We start from the raw sequence: 20094 nt of genomic DNA, 5'->3' as shown, positions 1-20094 counted from the left end.
AATATTATTTTGTCAAATCGCGCGCCTTATTTAATCTTCACAAACACACGACGTCCTATTTACGCGGGTGTGCTGATGCTTCGGGGCCGGGTATCCAACCAGCCGAAAGGCACCAGGTATAATATTACACATTATTATTACAAAATATTATGTTTAAATAAATTAATATTAACTGATACATACTTAATTTATGATTTAAGCATTTTTTATTTAAATGTAAATAACTATAAAAATATTAGGTGTGGAATTGTGTAATAATATTGCGTGATTTAAACGATAAAGTTTAAATTTTTTTAACTTACAGGTAGCAGGATTATTTATAAATATATGATAAATTTGTATCAATTTTAAACAATCAGTTTTATTTATCATGACAAAAAAGTTTGTCTATTGATTCAAAATAAATTATAAACATTTCTTTGAATTTTAGACAAAATTATCTCATAAAAATTAATTAATGTTGTATACTTATAATGTGAAATCAGCTACTTTTTTAAACACATAAATTATTTCGGATTACTTTATTTTTTATGTACATATGTTTTGAGTAAATGTTATTATGTTAAGATCATTTTTTACCAAATCATTTATACCTTGTAATTTTTTAATAATTATTATTTTAAGGTAACAATAAATTGAATAACAGTTAGGTATCTAATAAGTACTGGAGGAATACAAATTCAGTAAAAATAAATATTCTAAAAACCATTATTGTTAAGCTTAATTTAATTTATTGAGTCTTAATCATATTACATTTTATTAATTCTATTTTTATGTATAATAATGTTCTATTGTGGTTGTGGAAAATGTGATTTATTTTTACAACTTAATTTTTCCGAAATGTTTAAGCATTTATCAGTCTTTAAACATTTTCTTCATTAAGTAAATACTCATAAGTCATAAAATAATAAGAATATTTGAAAAAAATTACATTAAAGGTATTGGAAAATATTACTTTCAAACAGATAAGTATGTTTAATTTTTTAATTTTTAATTTTTTTTTGCGTATATTTTACTTCTATCTCTTGCATTTTGTATACATGTAAAATTTATAATCCTATTCTATTCTTTTATAAGATAAATTTAGAAAATCGGTTAAAAATGATTTCAAAATTTCATATTGTCGCACTATTTTATTTAACTTGTATTATCCCCTGTTTATATTTAACTGCTACTCGATAAAATTTCATGGTCGTTTAATTAAAATATTCAATAGTTTCTAAATAGGTAATTAGTCAATCTCGGAGTAAAATATTATATACGGAAATGTTAAATGTGTACGTGAATGGAGCATATACGTTAGATTATTGGTGTAATTCAATTATAAACGTAATATATTGGCGTTCAAGGTATCGATATTGCTCAAGTTTTAATTAATTTTCACATGAAAATTATATCAATGGTTAACTAATGATATTTTAAATTAAAATAATATGAGATAATTAATTTTGTGTTTAATAATGTGATTTGATATATTTTAAACTGTAATGAAAAATTTTAAATACAAACAAATAATACTAGTAGATATTAAAAATAAAAAAAAATATATGAAAGTAAATGTTATAAATAATCTATATTGTAAATAAATAGGTAAATTGATACAAAATTTTCAATGTTGGTATTAAAATTAAATTTGTTTATTTTGTATGGTATTACTTATTAGTTATTTTAAAATCAAAGTTTAACTATGATATCAAACATAGATACCTATTAGATTTATTATTGGCTGTAGGAGTACAAAAAATAAACAATTGATTATATTTTTTGGTTATAAAATATTATGACAAAATATATCGATTAAAAAAATTATTTACTTTTTAAAATGTGCATGCATTGTTTATAATAATTAATTTTATTAGTTTTATATTATTTTAACATTCATAGGTTTACCATGTTATAATTTTAGTTTGTTTGGCTTGTTGGAAATATTATAATCTTAAACATGACGTGTGCATTAGTGTATCAATAAGTAACATTATACAATTTTTGACTAAAGAATATCTAACGGTATTTTTCAATCTCAATAGTTCTAATATACGGTAATATGAACTTTGGATTTACTGAAGTAAAAATATTCTTCAGAAATCAGAGAAATACCTCTCTATACAGGCATTATATATTTTATTCTCTGTGGTTTCTCGTAGTATCTGTATATTATATTTATATACTTTAAAATTTATCGATTAAATGATATTTGCTAGTTTAATATATATAATATATATATTATTATATTGAAATATTTAATTCGAAGACGTGGTTAATCCATTATTTATATATATAATTTGCACGTTAAATTTTTTTTGCTGGTGTCAATAATTGAACACGTTGATTAAATACTCAATGACAGATTAAGTTGAATGCTCTCATCTCACGTGTGTATATACCATAATATATATATTGGTATACCATGTTATATTATTATTTTAATATTTTTTTGTTCGGTATATTAGATAGGTTTAACAGCTACCACGTCGAACTTGATGATAATGAAAAACGAACAAACATAATAATATGCGTTTACGTGTGTGTACAATAGGCTTTATGTTTTCCTACTTTGGCCACGGGCATTGTTGTTTGATAATTGTTGGTTAATTAAATTGCAGTGAACGCGGGCACCGGGTCCAGTATACTCATAATATAATGTGTCGACGACAGTTCAATCACGCTAGCTAAAGCTTTCATGTATCATCCCAACGCATACATAATTATTGTTGTATACCCTCTATCGTCGTTAAAAAAAAAAAAAAATGGATTTTTATAATATGGTGTATAATATTTAAGTATAATATACATTGTTCAATTATTGCGGTGCGTATTGCAATCGGAATTCGTTCAATAAAGCGTAAAAAATAAAAATAAATCGCCTGTCTCCAAATAATAATTTAAATATTCGCGTTCGTAGTTAATATTGTCTGCGATACAACATTGAAAAATTAAAATTTATATTCTGCAGGAGAGCTGGTGGATAGTTCAGAGACGCAGTTTGGGGGGGGGCGATCGTACAATATGGTCACGGACGACGAGGACGGCGGTGTCGGAGCCAACACACCGCCGGCGGTCGCGCTGGAGCGGCGTAGGCGACCGGGCAGGGAACAGTGGTCAAATAAAACGGATTTTCTGATGTCGGTTATAGGATTCGCCGTGGACTTGGCCAACGTTTGGCGATTTCCGTACCTGTGCTATAAGAACGGTGGAGGTAAACTTTTATATTTTATATACACGCGTATGTTATAATATTATGGTGTGTTTTACTATGTACAATATATACTATATTATGAATAATTTAATATTATTTAATAATATAGTATACCTACTATACTCTATTGCATGCAGTTGACGAGAATTACTTGAATACGTCAATGACGTATTATTTGATGAAGGGGCTTACAAGTCCCCTCCTCTCGTTTGCTTTAATAAATATACATATTACAATTATTTGTGTTGTCGTAAACTTTAGTTATTGGCATTTCCGGAAATTCCCGATTTAGGTATTGTTGGGAATTCCTGGGAATGGCCTATGGAAATATTTCTCTTCAGGATCGTTTCTTGAAATTTATGAGAGCGCTATCTCTAAGTAACAATAGTTAACAAAACGTTGACCATCTCGGATCAGAAACATTATTTTTTTACACAGTTGTAGTAGGTAGATCATTGAATTCAAATTTAACGAATCCATTACAATCACTTTAATCAATGTCGAGATAAGTAATAGCCAATAGGTATACACTTGAAATCTACTGTACAACAGGGCAGTATAGACCTTACTTGTTCGCTTTTTTTTAACATTGTTTCAATAAAAGCTTTTTTCAGTGCAACATATTTTTACATACAGTTATTGGTTAGTTGGCGTTGTTGTTCCATCTTCCTCTCATTTGCCATAATTCACTTTTTTTTTTTGAAGTTATGAACTATAAGCAATTTCATATAAATCATCTTTATAAAAACCATAAGCTGGTTCAATTTCATAAAAAGTACTACTGTTTACTTTGGAAGGTTATAAAACAAGAGAGTAAAGTTAAAATGTATGAATTTGATTTAAAAATTTTATTAAAAGAAAAAAACAAGTCGACTAAATATGAAAAATGTAGTTAGCGCAACAGTAATAATCATTAACAATATTACAAATATATTAGTTCTGTGATTTTGAATTGGCAATATTCTTGAAACTATACTATGTATAAAATACACTTTTTCTAAAATTTTACTACCATAATAAAAAGAATTAATTTAAATTAAACTTAAATTTTTTCTATACTTTTTACGACAACAGCAGGTGTGATAATGTTATCTATTATCGTAGTAAAGGTGAAAATTGATAATTTAGATACCATAGCTGTTTCTAACAATCTAACTATGTTAGGTATAATTTAAATGATTTTTTTTTTAAAATACATTTCTAAGGGGACTTGTCCCAATACAGACTATAATTTTAAAATTATGATATTTAAATAAAAGACTGTATCTAAATAAAATTTATGATAGTGTTGAGTGTATTATAAATATACTTAAAAAATTTGACGCCTTAAAATGTTAGTCCTATTGTCAATTAATGACAAAACTGTAAATTAAATAAGTGAATATAAATTTACATACAGGAATTAATTATATATCATTTATATTATATAATAATTAATAATATTTTCATATTACGGACAAAAATAATTATATTTTAAGAAATAATTAATATGGCCCTAGTTCAATTAAATGTAAGAGACTTCAATGAAATCACGAATCTGTCGTATACTTTATATTAATGCAGTTTCGAAGCTGGTAGATACCTACGTATTACTGTAATTTTATACTTTGGTTTTAATTCCAAAGGTTAGTCTTTTTATTTTTTTAAAAAGTTACATATTATAAATGATATAAGATCAAGTGAGAACTTTTTTTACTGTAGTATAACGTTTAAGTTTAGTTTTGTAAGAAAAAGAATAATTATTATATGTTTAGAATATTTAGATTAAAACAATTTGAATAACAAATATATAAGTTTATTAAAAAAAAATATATTCTCCTTGGTCAAATAAAAAAAGATATTTTAAAAACATAATATTGTTACGTAATAGTTAAAATTTTTTTTTTTTTACTCAATAATTTTCAAATTTAAATAAAAATAAACTATTTAGTGATGTCTGGTGTAATAACTTTTTTTATGAAAGGAAAACTCAACAAAGATTGTATTTTTCGAATCCTTAGGAATTCACATTTAATTTTTGTATTTTATATAATAAATTATTTTAAAATGTATTTATATAAAATCGAATTTTATAGACAGTTATTATTATAAAAAGTACAACTCTCATTTCAACAACGTTTAATTTATCAATAGATACTATATGAATATGTAACATAATTGTGCTTGTTAAAATGGAATAATAAAAATTGAACGGAAACCTTTACTTTTGTGGCCTGGATGAAAAGCAGGGTATTTTTTATGTAAGCTTCTTTCCAAGAATCTTGCAACGGTTAAGTATAAAATACTCGGGAAGGGAAGTAAAATCTGAACCGTTTAAGACGTAATACAAAATAAAAAGAAGAATGTATATCAAAAGAGCGAGTTCACCGGAACTGATGACAATTTTCTCTCTCGATCGCCTTCTCTAACACGTATTTCATTGACGGGCACATTTCAGTAAAAAGGTTTTGAAATGTTAAAATGTATTTACACCTCTTACATTACTATTATTTATCAAGATAAAAAAATTTAAACGATTGAGTATTTTCAAATAAAAAACCATTACCTACCTTTTAGTTTTACAGATAAGAGGAAGGTAATTTGTTTCATTAGTGAACTTATTCATTTATAAAATATGAAAAATAATTGATTTTTATGTATTGAGTTTAATATTTACTGTTCAAAATAGGAAAGTAATTTTATACATTTTCATCAAGTGTACTGTAAAAATTAAATTGTTACTATTCGGGATTCAAAATATTTTATTTATAAGAAGTTAATTAATAATTTAAATATAATTATTAAAAATTGTGGCCTGTAGGTACAGTAAGCTGCCAATGATTATAGATTTGAATGAGTATTTTAAATTTGTATTATATGAAGTATATACGTGTGTCACGGTTTTTGAAAATCATAGAAGTTGTTAATTGTTTTTTGAAATTAATATATGATTTATGACTTATTTGTTTTTATACACCCTGAGCAACACCAGTGTACATAATTTTCCAATTAATCCGTCCACACAGAATCACTCTATCATAATTATTATTAAAACTGAAAACAATTTATTAGTTGATGCAAGTAATAGGCTTAACGATAATTTTCTACCTCTCAAAAAATGTAGCAAGCTATTATAATGCTGTGTATAAACACTATAAACACACAATACCTATACGTATTTATTCGTCAGGTGTACGTCAGTATACGTGTGTTCAAAGAAGACGCATTACGTACATTTACATATTATTTTATCGATACAAATTCGATTTTTTTTTTTGTTCAAAACTAGATTGACGTTTTTCTAATAAAATCCACTAAAATAGTTGTACATATCAAGTCATCATCACTCATAAATCTCATCATCGATGTATATTTGGTTTTGGTTTTATTCATAGGTATCAAATAAAAATAACAACTATAAACTCATAAATTGTCATATGAAACCTGTGTATCGTGGCTTACCTACGTAATTCATTTTTTTTTTTTAATATGATAGTAATTAAGGTTTGTTTGCTAAATTCATTCGTCATCATACTTGTAATTCGTATTTTCATCGTTTGTTATGTTAATTGTAATGTTTTTTTTTATTAATTTAAATTGTTTTATCGTCTAACGTGTACATTTTGTACATTTGCGTATGCATGTTCAAAATAATCGTTTTCATGACACAATAATTATGTATATATATATATATATATATGAGTGAGTGCGTGTGTGTATACATGTGTTTACAGACTATTGTGTACAGTTTTAATTGTTTTGAACGTTATTGCTGATTTAAATCCTAATCATCTATGCCTACACGTATGTTCTCAATGTTTGTAATAGAATAAATATTATATTAATCCGTCTAATGTACTTTTCTCACAACGCAGAGTGTGCCACGGCTAATACAACTTAATAATAGTCAAAGATAGGAATGGGAAAGTTATCAAAAATATTTAACTTGAGATGTAATTACTTTAGATTAATATTCAAACGTTAAGCTATAAGTTAATAATTAACAAACAATCGTTTTTTTTTTTTTTTAAATTTAACTGTAAAAGTTTAAAATGTATACGAAGAAAATATTATTTTAATTGAGCTGATAAGACATTTGATAAATATATTAATTTTAATTACTATTTAGATTATATACATAATGATTGTGTACCTTTTTAATTTGTTTAAATTATAAATAAATGTTTTTTTTTTAAATGCATCTCATATAATTTTTTTTTATAGCACAATTTTAGCCGTTTAAGTAATTAGAATTTCATAAAATAAATTATTAAATTAAGGTATATTTATTTTTGTGATGTATTTAAAATAACTTTATTTACGTATATTACTTAAACATAATAATTGTAAACTAATTAGCTTTAAATTACTGTAAAATTCTTTTATGTGGGGTTTTGTATTACATTTCCAAGGTTCTTGAAACACTATAAAAATATTGTTTACATGTATAGCAAAATAAACTAAATAAAAAATAAATTCAAAAAATTCAAATGCAAATTAAATAGCCTAAAAAAATCTAGATATTTTTCTATAGATACTAATACAATTTTTTACGATTTATAGATCTATAACTAAAAATTAACATAAATCGTTTCAAATAATGAATCATAATTTTACACGTGGGTATATATCCTATGTTCTATACATTTGGATTTTAATTGATCATATTGCATTAAAAATTCTACCTTTTTTAATAATATACAACAACTTTATCATTTATAAATCAAAAATAATTTTTAAAAAATAAAAAATTTCAAAACGTACAAAATAAACAAAATATTTTGAAAGTTATATAGTATTTATTAAATGTTTAGATGAATATTTAAAGTCTTTACAGTTATTCATTTTTTAATTACAACCAAAAACTATTTCAATTCTGTCAAGAATTGACAGAAACCACTATCTAAATTTAAGATTAATGCTTTATTTTACCATAAAAAGTGTCAAGACACAAAAAAAATTTTAAAACGATGATAATTATTTAACCAATACATTCATTGATTTGTCAGAATTTAAAAAATGAACCATTTAACATTTCACTAAAAATATAAATATTGGAAAAATTTATCGGGATACATGATATATTTATATAACTTGAGAGTTTAATTGACTTCTTTAGCTATTTCTCAAATTCTTAATCACCAAAGACATAATTACATGAAATGTAATTGTTATTTATCATAAAAATATAAATATTTTCGTGATAATAATTTTATTACAATATGAAATTCCGTTATAATAAGATAAGGTACAGAGATAAGTAGTGCGTAATGGCTTTCCGAAATAATAAAATCACAATAATCTTAATAAAAATTAAATGTTATAGTAAATTTGTTTGTAGATTATAGCACAGGTTTTTACAAATTAATTTTCTAAGACTATTATGTTCAACAAAGAAGTATTATCTATCAGAATTTCATCTCGTAAATATAATAATTCCACTCCAATAAGAGGTTTATCATAATATTGAAAGTACTTTAATATCTTGTTCCCACGCGGTGTAAGAAAGTCAATGGAATCACTTAAGTGCAGAACGAACAATAATTGTTCAATAGATTATTTTTTATTTCTTACCCAGAGGAATGAGACAGATTTAAAACTCAGGATTTTATTTATTATATAATATTTTAGATGAATTGAAATATAAATGCATTATTCCAATAACTTATGATTTTAAATCTAAAATTCTACATTGAATTCAAAGTTGATTTTATTTTTCAAAAAATAAATTAGAATTAAGCCTGTAAATTAAAATATATTGAGTTCAGTAATATTATTGTTCTTGTCTTAAAATTGGTAAATTTGGTAATGTGTTGTCAATGAATTAATATTTTAGAAAATAAAGAATTTAAATATTATGCATTATCTAACTTGTGAAATAAAAGAAAAATAAATAAACATTTTACAGTGCAAAATTAAGTAATCTTGTAGTATTTTCTTTTTGATAAAATTAAATTTTTATTCTTAAATCACCTTCATTTAATCTCTTACACGAGCTCTAAAACGTATACATTTTTTCCTTAATTATAAATCACAATCGCACAAAAACACAAATAAGTTCTCAACAAATCATCAACATTTTAATGCGAATAAGTAAAATATATAAAGGTAGGTAGAATACCCGTGTAAAAATGTTGAATACATTTATTAAGTTTTAATTTACCATTTTAAAGATGTCGAGCGATTTTAAACTGTGCCAGGTATATGGGCATCCGTATAGCTTACTGAGATAATGCTGAATAATCTGAAGACCATGATTTACGTTTACACCTTTTGATTTTCGATATGCCTAAAGGTATATTAATATATACGCATAGACTGTGCGATTTATCTGCTGTAATGAACCATTTCCGTGTGTTCGAACATTATTTCCTGCCGGTAACAAAATTTTCTCATTTCCCGCAGGAAGTCCTCTTTGATCAACTATATGAGCTACTACTGATCTGTATACGAATCACTGGCTGTAAGAGTTTTGCATATAATTTCCATATACTCTGCCACCAATTTTTTTTCAACGATTTGTCGATAGATTTACTGGGTTTTTGTTTATTGCAGCCCGTTGTATAATTTATCATCTTTCACGTTCGGTGTATAGTATAATAAATAAAACGAATAAAATACGGCCGCACGTGGGTACATCGTGGCTGGGCTTTTAAACTTAAAAATATCAATAATGATTATATTATACTACGGAGTGTGTCGCCAACGGCCCTACTCTTGTAATAAAATCACATACGCTGTATATTTTCGTAATTCTGGTGCAAGTGAAATGTACAGAGTGGACCAAAAGTCATGGTCTGACAAGTACATTATGGATATGTCATGTACCACGTTATTCATAAATCACTTTTGTCATATGTGTTACTCAGGGTGCCTATTGTTTTAAAATACTCCGACATACTTACCCACCTTATGCTCACTACTATGGGTCATATTAACTATTTTTGACGGAAGGAAATAAAAATGTGACGGCTAATTAACGTGGCATTCGTTTGAAAAATAAAAATGTGCTGAGTAATAATATTCTCGTTATGACCGGCCGGCAACCTTTGACTGCGGTGAAAAAACTAGTGTCAACTTTCATACTCACATATTAACTATCTATAATCAAATACTGGACCATTAATTAGCTTACAAGTTAAAGTTAAGTTGCCTATAAAGTTGTATTTTAAAACTTTTAACTTGAAAAATTAGTTCATTTTATAGTTAACTTAATAACTTAACTAGATAAGTAATTCATTACAACCACTTGGCTATTTCCAGTTAATTTTAAAAATAATATATTAAATTAAAATCCTGCATATACATACATGTATAATTGTAGTTTAAATATTTGGAAAATATGCGAATACAAATATTTTTTATATTTGTTTGAAAATCAAAGAAAATATTCGAATAAGTTTTGAATAAAAAAATATATATAATTTTCAATTTGAACAGCTTAGATTTGATAATTTAAGCAAAATTTTCTAATAACAATTAAGAAACTTTCAAAGCAACTTATGCGCAATTTTTTTTATAAATATTTCTAGATCAAATTTTGACAAAATTAGATACCTATTTAAATGAAAAATAAAGATTTTTGTTATTTTATTATAACTCGAAAAATACTATTCGTAGAGACTTTAAACTATTTTGCGTTATGTATATTATTATTTTTCGAGTTATAATAAAATAACAAAAATCTTTATTTTTCATTTAAGTAGGTATCTAATTTCTACAGCTATTATAATTGTTGTAATGAATATGCGTCATTAATTTTTTACCAATATTAGTTTAACCGTATACTGATATCAATATATAAGTTACTAATAAAAATAAACATAGTCTAATCCACCATCTTCGCTAAGAATCGTTATTAGTATTTTCAATTATTTATTATTGAATTCAAATAACACTTATTACTACAGTGATTTACTGAACGATGAGCTACCTACACTCGTCATCTACTTCCAAAAATTTTTATTTTAATACATGACTATATTTCATTTTTCATATAAATTGAATTCAGTCGGTTAATTGATTTAATCAATTTTACTACTAAACAGAATGATGATATTATTATAGCGTTAATAGTTATTACTTATTACTTTATTAAATTTAATGCAATATTCACATGGCCTTTGTTATCTTCCATTTATTATTACTGATTTAACTTTAATTATTGAGAAGTTGCCTTTACTTCTATCACTCGTTATACACCTAAAATATCTTTAATAATGTATGATGTATTATATTGAATTTCAATCAACTTTGTCATACAGATCAAAGGGCCTTTACAGTTTACACTTATGGTTTACATTATCCATATAGACAAGGTATAAAAATTAAATTATTTTCAGTATATGTGATTTTACTTATTTATTTATCTGCGAGTATTGCAAATGAATATGCCTAGAAGCTATTTATATATATATATATAACAGATATAGGTATATAATACAATTTATAGGTAAAAAGACCAGAAATAATAAGTATTAATATTATTTAAATTTTTTTAAATTTTTATTCCTTTATTTTATTTTTAATTATTATTTTGTTTCAGTTATTTCAAACAATAATAGACTTAAAAAAGGGGAATTTTTAAAAGTTACCGTTTCAAAAATCTTAGTAAAATAAAATTAGGTAGTAATAGTAGCTTTAGCATTTATCTATAAATATTTTTATTTGTCAAATAATATTGATTAATAATATTAAAATAACTATTGCTTAATAATTTTTGTCATAATTGATATCCGTTCTAATTCCATTGTATGCAATGAAGTTATGAATCTATATTATCAATATGCATACGAATCATTGATAATTTAAACGATTAAGTATGCTAGTAAAGCTTTTAAAAATAAAATGTGTTTATAAATATTTAAATCATAATAGGTAATAAATATTAATAAAAATGAATAAGGCCAACTAGTTACATTACGTATTTGATACTATTATCATAGTTATGTAGTCCTCATCACCGCAATAATAGCCACAGTATGTGTAATGTCAATGTAATATTGTTTTTAAGACAATTCATTTATTTTTATCAAACTTTTTATGTATCCTAAAATATGTGTGAGAATAATTTCGAAAGACAATTAAACTACAAGTATTGAAATTTTTTTATTGAACATTAAAAATGGGATGTATAATAATACTATGTACTTTTATTATTATAGACTATAATTTATAGTCATTACGCTATGCTTTAATTTTAAACCTTTAGTCTTTTGAAAATATTATGATAGAGTTATATTTAATTTTCTATGCATATATGTAGTAATATTGCCTATGTTAAATGCCTGTAAGTAAAAATAAATAAAACTATAACTTTAAAATTTTTTTTTATCATTTTTATATGATTGTCATTTTTTCAAGGGGCGTTTTTAATTCCTTATTGCACTATGTTGTTGGTTGGTGGAATTCCTTTATTCTATATGGAATTAGCCCTTGGGCAATTTTATCAAACTGGAGCAATAACATGCTGGGGTAGGCTAGTACCATTGTTCAAAGGTAAGTAATCATTTTTTTTATAGTTTATTGAATACTATAAGACTGATTTTCAATAATAATATTTTATTTATGAATTTAGGCATTGGTTACTCGGTCGTTTTGATTGCATTTTATGTAGACTTCTATTACAACGTAATCATAGCATGGGCATTGCGATTTTTTTTGGCTTCATTTACGAACATTTTACCTTGGACCACCTGTGACAATGACTGGAATACAATGTACTGCCAACCGGTAAATTCTATTTTATTTACCTACATCTAAATATAATTTATTTTAAAACTCTTTCTGTTTTTTTCTATGTCTGTTTATAAATATTTAGTTAGTTGTAATTAAATTAGGTTTTACCTGTATAATACAATAAATTTGTATATATCCATTTCATTAGATTTTGTTAAACTATGATTGTATAGATGAAATGAAAATATTGTTGTATTAATGATACATTAATTAATATTAAATATGTATAAACTAAGTTCATGATTTTTAAATATTAGTTAACAATATGGTCAAATGATTCAAGCTTAAACTCAATAGATAACATTACAGTATTGGCTAATGATTCCCGCTTAGCATCTGCTTCTTCGGAGTACTGGTTGTAAGTAATTTAATTTAGCATAGTACCCACACTTAATAAAAATTGTTAATTTTTTAGACGTAGAGTGCTCGAATTAAATCATAGCGAAGGTATTCATGATTTGGGATACATTAAATGGGATATGGCAGGATGTTTGTTTTTGGTTTACCTTATATGCTACTTCAGTTTATGGAAAGGAATATCTACTTCGGGAAAAGTTGGACGTTTTGTTTATTTTTATTTTTATATGTATAGCCTATTAATTCATAAGAATATTTTGATTATAGGTTGTTTGGTTTACTGCATTGTTTCCATATGTAGTATTAATTTTTTTACTCATCAGAGGAATTACTTTACCTGGTTCAGCACAAGGAGTTCGTTATTATTTATATCCAAATTTTTCTATGATTGCAAAACCAGAGGTAAGATTATTTATTTATCCAGTTAAATTTATTTCATAAATAGTTCCTTATCGTTTAGCACAGTAAATATTGATATCAATATTATAAAAATATATAATACTTGAAGTATAAATAAGTATAATTTTATTTATTTACAAATGGTATCAATAAAACATTTCAATATAAGTATATATTATAATGATTGACTTAAAATATTAAGTTTAAGGTGTCTGTAAACAATCCGTGATAAAAGGTTTAGAAGATATGGATGCTATAATGTTAATTTACAGTAAAAATATAGGGATTCTGTACGATCACAGAAATACATGATACTCGTTAATTAATGGTGTTTCAACTCTAAGTATTTAAAAATCATATACTCTTCAAGTGAATTTTGAAATTGCAAAAATCAGAATTTTAATAAATATATAATTAAAGCATAAAATAGATGAGATATAAATGTATAATACGTATATCAAAATTTTATCTGAATTTTAAATAGTTATATATAACGACCAAACCAAAAACCTAATATTTGAATAAAGCAAATACTATTATTTTAAATAATAGTATCTAGTATCTGTTTTCGTCTATAACATTTTTCTTCTAATTGGACTTTTTACTTTTTAATTGTACCTTCGTGGATGTTTTATACTACGAGTATAATGAATTATATTTGAATTGATAGATAACAGTTAAATTGATTTAAATACTAAATATAGGCAATCGATCTAATTCCACCAAGATCTTACTAGTTGACCCACGTTTGAAAAAATAAAAATAAAAATAAGAACAATTTTCTTTCAAAAACCTCTACATGACTCGTATTATCCTAATAATATTATATTCACCGAATATTTTTATGATTGAAATTATACAGCTGTTTACGTATTCCGCTAACATTGCGACGGATAAAGTAGTGTCCATTATGAGCACCCATTGAGGAAATGGAATTGTCGTGTCAAAATGAGATTTCATTTTCTGGCTGAATCCTATATTGACCACTATAAGCAGAGTCTATGTATTATACGTACACCAAATCTTTCAACATTTTGAAATATGCACCTTACTCATACTAACTTATTGCATTTTTTTATGAACCACCGCCATCAGAATAAATCAGACACTATAATGTATGTAAGACGTAGGTCGTAAGTTCACACTTACTTGACATATCACTATATTATATATTATTTATATTATGTGTAAATACAGGCGTATTATACAATATACATAATATAAATATAACGTGCTGCATTTAAGTAAATATAAACTGTATACGTATAAAGTAAATCCTTGACTGAATTTCAAACTTTTATTGCTTTATATATTATAAAAATATAATCAAGTTAAAAATATGTAAGAGTAATAAGGTCATAAAACTTTCTTTTATACCTTAGATGAAAATTAGAATTTCGCACAAAAAAATGTATATATTCGAGTATCGAGTAGTTAATTTATTGAATTCCTTTTAGTGCTAAGATTTCAAAAATATTATACAAAATATGTAATGCACGACGCACGTGCCATATAGGTTATATGAAAAAAATATTTATTTTATAGGTACTTCTGAAAATAATTGAGATCTTTGTAACATTTCAAAGTAATCTGACCTAAGATAATGGGGTTAGATAATGAGTTCAAATTTATTATGTATTTAATTGTATGTGAGTAAAATTGGTAAAAAATGACAAAAATATTTTACTAACTGATGATTTAATTTTATTGCTAATTTGTATTATAATTTTTGACTTCTCTAAATTTTATAATACATTTTTTTTTAAGTTATACATATTCTGTTATGATTATTATATTTTAATTTTACTTAAATTTAGATGACTATATATACAGTTTTGTCATTTTATTTTTCACTGAAAATGTTGAATACATTTTTTTTTTTTTTTTTAATAGCATTAATTTGTATTAGGTTTGGGTTGATGCGGCTACACAAGTATTCTTTTCATTAGGTCCTGGATTTGGAGTATTATTAGCATATGCTTCATATAACAAATATCATAATAACGTTTTAAGGTAAGTGTTACTTATTTTGATTTTTTTTATAAATATTAGAATACATAAACACATAATGTTTGGAAAGTTATTATCTCTATCTATAAATATTACGACAATATGCTTGTTTTATGTATGTGATCATTTAGAGATGCATATTTAGCGATTATGTGCAATTCAATAACGAGCTTTTTATCCGGTTTCGTTATTTTCACTGTCCTGGGTTATATGTCTCATGTTTCTGGTCGACAAATTCAACATGTGGCAACTGAAGGACCTGGACTAGTATTTATAGTTTATCCTGCAGCCATAGCAGCCATGCCAGGATCAGTATTTTGGGCTTTGATATTCTTCATGATGTTACTCAACTTGGGTCTCGATAGTTCGGTACGTTAAACATTTTCAATTACACTAGCTAAACCAATTAATGTTGAAATATGAAGGATATTATTTTAATTTAAATACGTAATATATACTTAAGTTAGTGTATTATTTAAGTATAAATACTATTATAATACATTTCAGTTTGGAGGTTCGGAGGCAATCATAACTGCGATGAGCGACGAATTTCCATTGATCAGACGTAATCGAGAAGTGTTTGTAGCGTTGTTGTTTCTTCTTTATTTTGTAGTCGGTCTTGCATCGTGCGCCCAAGGAGGATTTTACTTCTTTAATTTACTTGATCGTTATGCCGCTGGTTACTCGATGCTCATCGCAGTGTTGTTTGAAACTATTGCCGTATCGTGGATCTATGGTAAGAACATGTATTTTTTTTTTACAAATATAGCAAAGATTTAGTTCTCACCATGTTTCAAATCACAAAGTAAATATTTAAACGGTAATCAGCTAATTCGCTAGAAAAAAATAAGCTTTTACGAAAAGATTTATTTGTAAAAGCAGAATATAAAATGCATTATGTTCAGACTAAGTAGTCTTTTGGATGTACTTCAATTGGAACATCGATAAATCTACTCATTGTTTGTTTTAAAACTGTTAGGTGTGTGTGTGTATTGAAGGTAGTTTTGTGAGTTATACAATAGAGAGATAGAAGCATGGATGAACAGTTTTCCAATTAGATTATATCTTATTGAGAGAGGAATTGACGAAACTATATTCAAGTACAATAGTAATATTTAGCTTGGCTCACTGCAATCTTTGTACCATTATTATTTGAAAATAGTTAAATACAGTTAATTTTCATATGTGTGAATCATAAATAAGTAAAATTTTATACTTAAGATTACAATTTTTTCTGTGACAAAATCTGTAATTAACTGCTCATCAATTTATAATTTATAAAAAATATAAAATTTAAAATATTTTATTGATAAAATACTTTACCAGTAAATTATTTCAAAGAACTTAATGACATTTTTCTAGATAGGCACAAGTGTATTTTATATGACAATAGTAATTTCAATACTTCTGAAATCTATCATAATATTATGTTTAAAATTGATCTCATCAGGGCCGATATTCAGAGTCATAACTAACCTAGCCTGTAAATGCCGTATATATAATTGTACAGTTGTACATAAAACAATAATATTTTCTGTTTTAATGGCGAAAGTTAAACAAAAATTAACGATGTTTCAATAATACATTTGCTTTGAATTGTTATCTATAGGTGTCGATAGATTTTGTGATGACATAAAAGACATGATGGGCCATAGTCCTGGTGTTTACTGGAGATTTTGTTGGCGGTTTGCTGCACCTCTGTTCTTAGTTGTGAGTAAATAATAAAACGTTAATGCTGCGTTGCTTAGGCAATCATTAAACATTTAACAAATCAATAGTGAGCTAACGGCTAATTTATTAAATATAATTTAATGACCCGTAATTAGTCCGTTAAAGTTTAGTGAATCAAATAAATTATCAATTTTCTATGCAACTCAGGATAAACATTTCATATGCGATTGAAAATAAAATACATAACATGGATAAACATTCTTTACTTTTATTTTTTTTTCACAATAGTTTATCATAGTGTACGGATTGTTGGGATATGAACCGCTGACTTACGAAGGTTACGTATATCCGGCTTGGGCAAATGTGCTTGGTTGGATAATCGCTGGCAGCAGTGTCGCAATGATTCCAGCAGTAGCACTTTATCAGTATTTTAACACCGCTGGAACGCATTTACAAGTAATTTTGTCTAAATAATCATAAAAATAAAAATTGAATGCTAAAATTTAAATTAATAACTTATCCAGAGATTAAAAATTCTGACTACACCTTGGCGGGACGAACACGACGACGATCCTATTTCTATTAATGGGCTACATATACTTTCTGACCCAGCGCAAGTGAGATTGACCAGTCCCGTTGCATCTATAGACGTTTAAAGTCCAATAAAAACGTCATTATATTATTATACTCTCTGAAATCTAATTATTTATTGACTTAAGCGAGTAAATAACCGATATCGACTGTCGCTTAAATAATAGTATTTTACATTAGTTACTTTATTCAAATTATTCCATACATAATATTAATTTGCTTAATGAAATGAGTGCTGACACTTTAAAATGCTTGTGTGTGAAAATCAAACGATCATTTTAAAATTTTGATTAAATGAGTTTGGTTATGAAATAGTTGTAGGTAAATATTATAATAATACTTTATATATACAATAATCAAAACTTTTATGATTAATTAATTTTATTATAGATACTTAATCATTTTTAGATTTTTTTTAACAAAAATATTTAAACCACGTTGCAAAGTTGTTAATCAAACTGAAAATACGAAGATATCCGTATAGTTGTTTTGTATGGTCAACAACAATGACTATTCAAATTAAGATGATCTCACCTTCGAATAACATAATTCAAATGAACCGTCATTAACTAGTATTTTAATGATTAATAATAGTCATCATTAGTTTAAGTACAGAAAGCAGTAGGTACCTACATAATATTGGAATTTAATATTTAAAATAACAAAAACCACAGTAATCTACTAGTGTAGATAACTGTGATAATTACCTACCTATTATTAGATATGTAGTAATGTAGTATGTACACTACATATACGAGTAGGTACATAATTTTTAGTTTAATTTTCTTTTTATAAATTATTATAAATTATTAATAAGATAGTATTATACATCTTATTTAATGAGTGGCTATTTTTTAGGGGAGTAAAAGTCTTACAATATTATTAAATCTGAGGTTGAATGACTATATTTGGTAGTTTGCTTTATATCGATAAAATTTAAACACAAATAATTCAAATGAAAACTATATTGAATGTATATTTAATCGTTCTATAAATACTACTTATGAAAAAAAAAAAATTAAGAGCTCAATTATTCAGCTTTTCTAAAAACAATAAAATTATGAAATAAATAAAAGAAAACAATCTAATTTGGCAGTAAATATTTTTATCATAATTAAAGATATCTTTAATCGTGGTTTTTTAACAAACAGTATATGAAAAAATTACTACAGTACATACATAGTCATTTTCGATAAATAATAAATGTATCTATTAGACTATAACTATAGTATCTCAACTGGTAACTTAGTAAATGTAATCTATAATACATAATTAGCAATTACTAAATTTTTGTTTTTGTAACGAACAAAACGTATAGGTACAATGAATGTATTGAGCGTGTTAAATATAAACAATCAGTTATATTCGTGTTTTAAAATAGCTTTTCACATATGTTTTTTGTTTTACAATAGTAATATAACAATCGTTGGTATATTCCAATATTGAAGTTATAGTTATTATAGTGTAGTTTCTACTTTACAAGTACGCTGTAAAAGTACAATACTAATTAATTGTTATGCATAGGCGATGGACTAGTTGCCTGTTCTACACGTTAGTATAAGTAGTTAAATAAATTAGTTTTTAGTCATTCTTAAATAAAACAAAAACACTCTTTTACTCTTTCTAAATTTGTAAATGCGTAATATTTAATTTCAAGTTCTGTAATTCAAAACGTAATTTAATATTCGAATGATAAATCTAATTGGTTGGAATCGGGGCCAAATAATTTATTTTTATCGGTTTTAATAATTATACACCTATATTGAGACGTTCATAATTTTTCTGATATACATAAATTGGTAATTATTTAATATTTTTAATTTGTATTACTTGTAACTAATGAGTCTCAACCTATAAGTTTATTATAGTTTTCGCAAATACTTATATACCTAGTATAAAAAATTGTTGACTTGAATTTAAACAAATGTATGCTAGATAGAAAAATAATAAAGTTTTTGATTGATAATTTAGACTTTTAGCTCATGGTATTATTTAAGCCACATGCAGTGAATAGCGTTATGTTAAGATTTTTGGCTGACACCAATCTTAGTAGAATAGTCTAACTTATTTAAATTTAATAACGTATGTTAGTAGTTAATGATATATTTGTTGAAATATTAGGACAAAGTAGTATGTTTAGTCATTTAATTTTA

At 25.3% G+C, this 20094-nt stretch overlaps 1 protein-coding gene across 2 annotated transcripts; it reads left to right on the top strand.

Annotated features, from left to right (window-relative positions):
- The first annotated feature begins 28 nt into the window (after positions 1–28).
- On the top strand, positions 29–18257 carry LOC112603822 (sodium-dependent dopamine transporter). Of its 2 annotated transcripts, XM_025352591.1 has the most exons (13): positions 29–116; positions 2954–3196; positions 12539–12673; positions 12753–12907; positions 13171–13271; positions 13329–13467; positions 13538–13672; positions 15579–15682; positions 15811–16048; positions 16187–16415; positions 17289–17389; positions 17639–17806; positions 17875–18006. In XM_025352591.1, exons 2-13 carry the CDS (start codon positions 3007–3009, stop codon positions 18004–18006), a joined length of 1827 nt encoding a protein of 608 aa, XP_025208376.1. In that variant the 5' UTR covers positions 29–116; positions 2954–3006. The 2 variants fall into 2 exon arrangements, with proteins under 2 accessions (XP_025208376.1, XP_025208377.1); XM_025352592.1 differs by lacking the exon at positions 29–116 and having other exon boundaries at positions 3007–3196; positions 17875–18257.
- Positions 18258–20094: the final 1837 nt, after the last annotated feature.

Source organism: Melanaphis sacchari, unplaced genomic scaffold (assembly GCF_002803265.2).
Source record: "Melanaphis sacchari strain LSU unplaced genomic scaffold, SCAv2.0 Contig111_pilon_pilon, whole genome shotgun sequence".
Lineage (NCBI taxonomy): Eukaryota > Metazoa > Arthropoda > Insecta > Hemiptera > Aphididae > Melanaphis > Melanaphis sacchari.
This window is presented reverse-complemented; position numbering and strand designations above follow the sequence as displayed.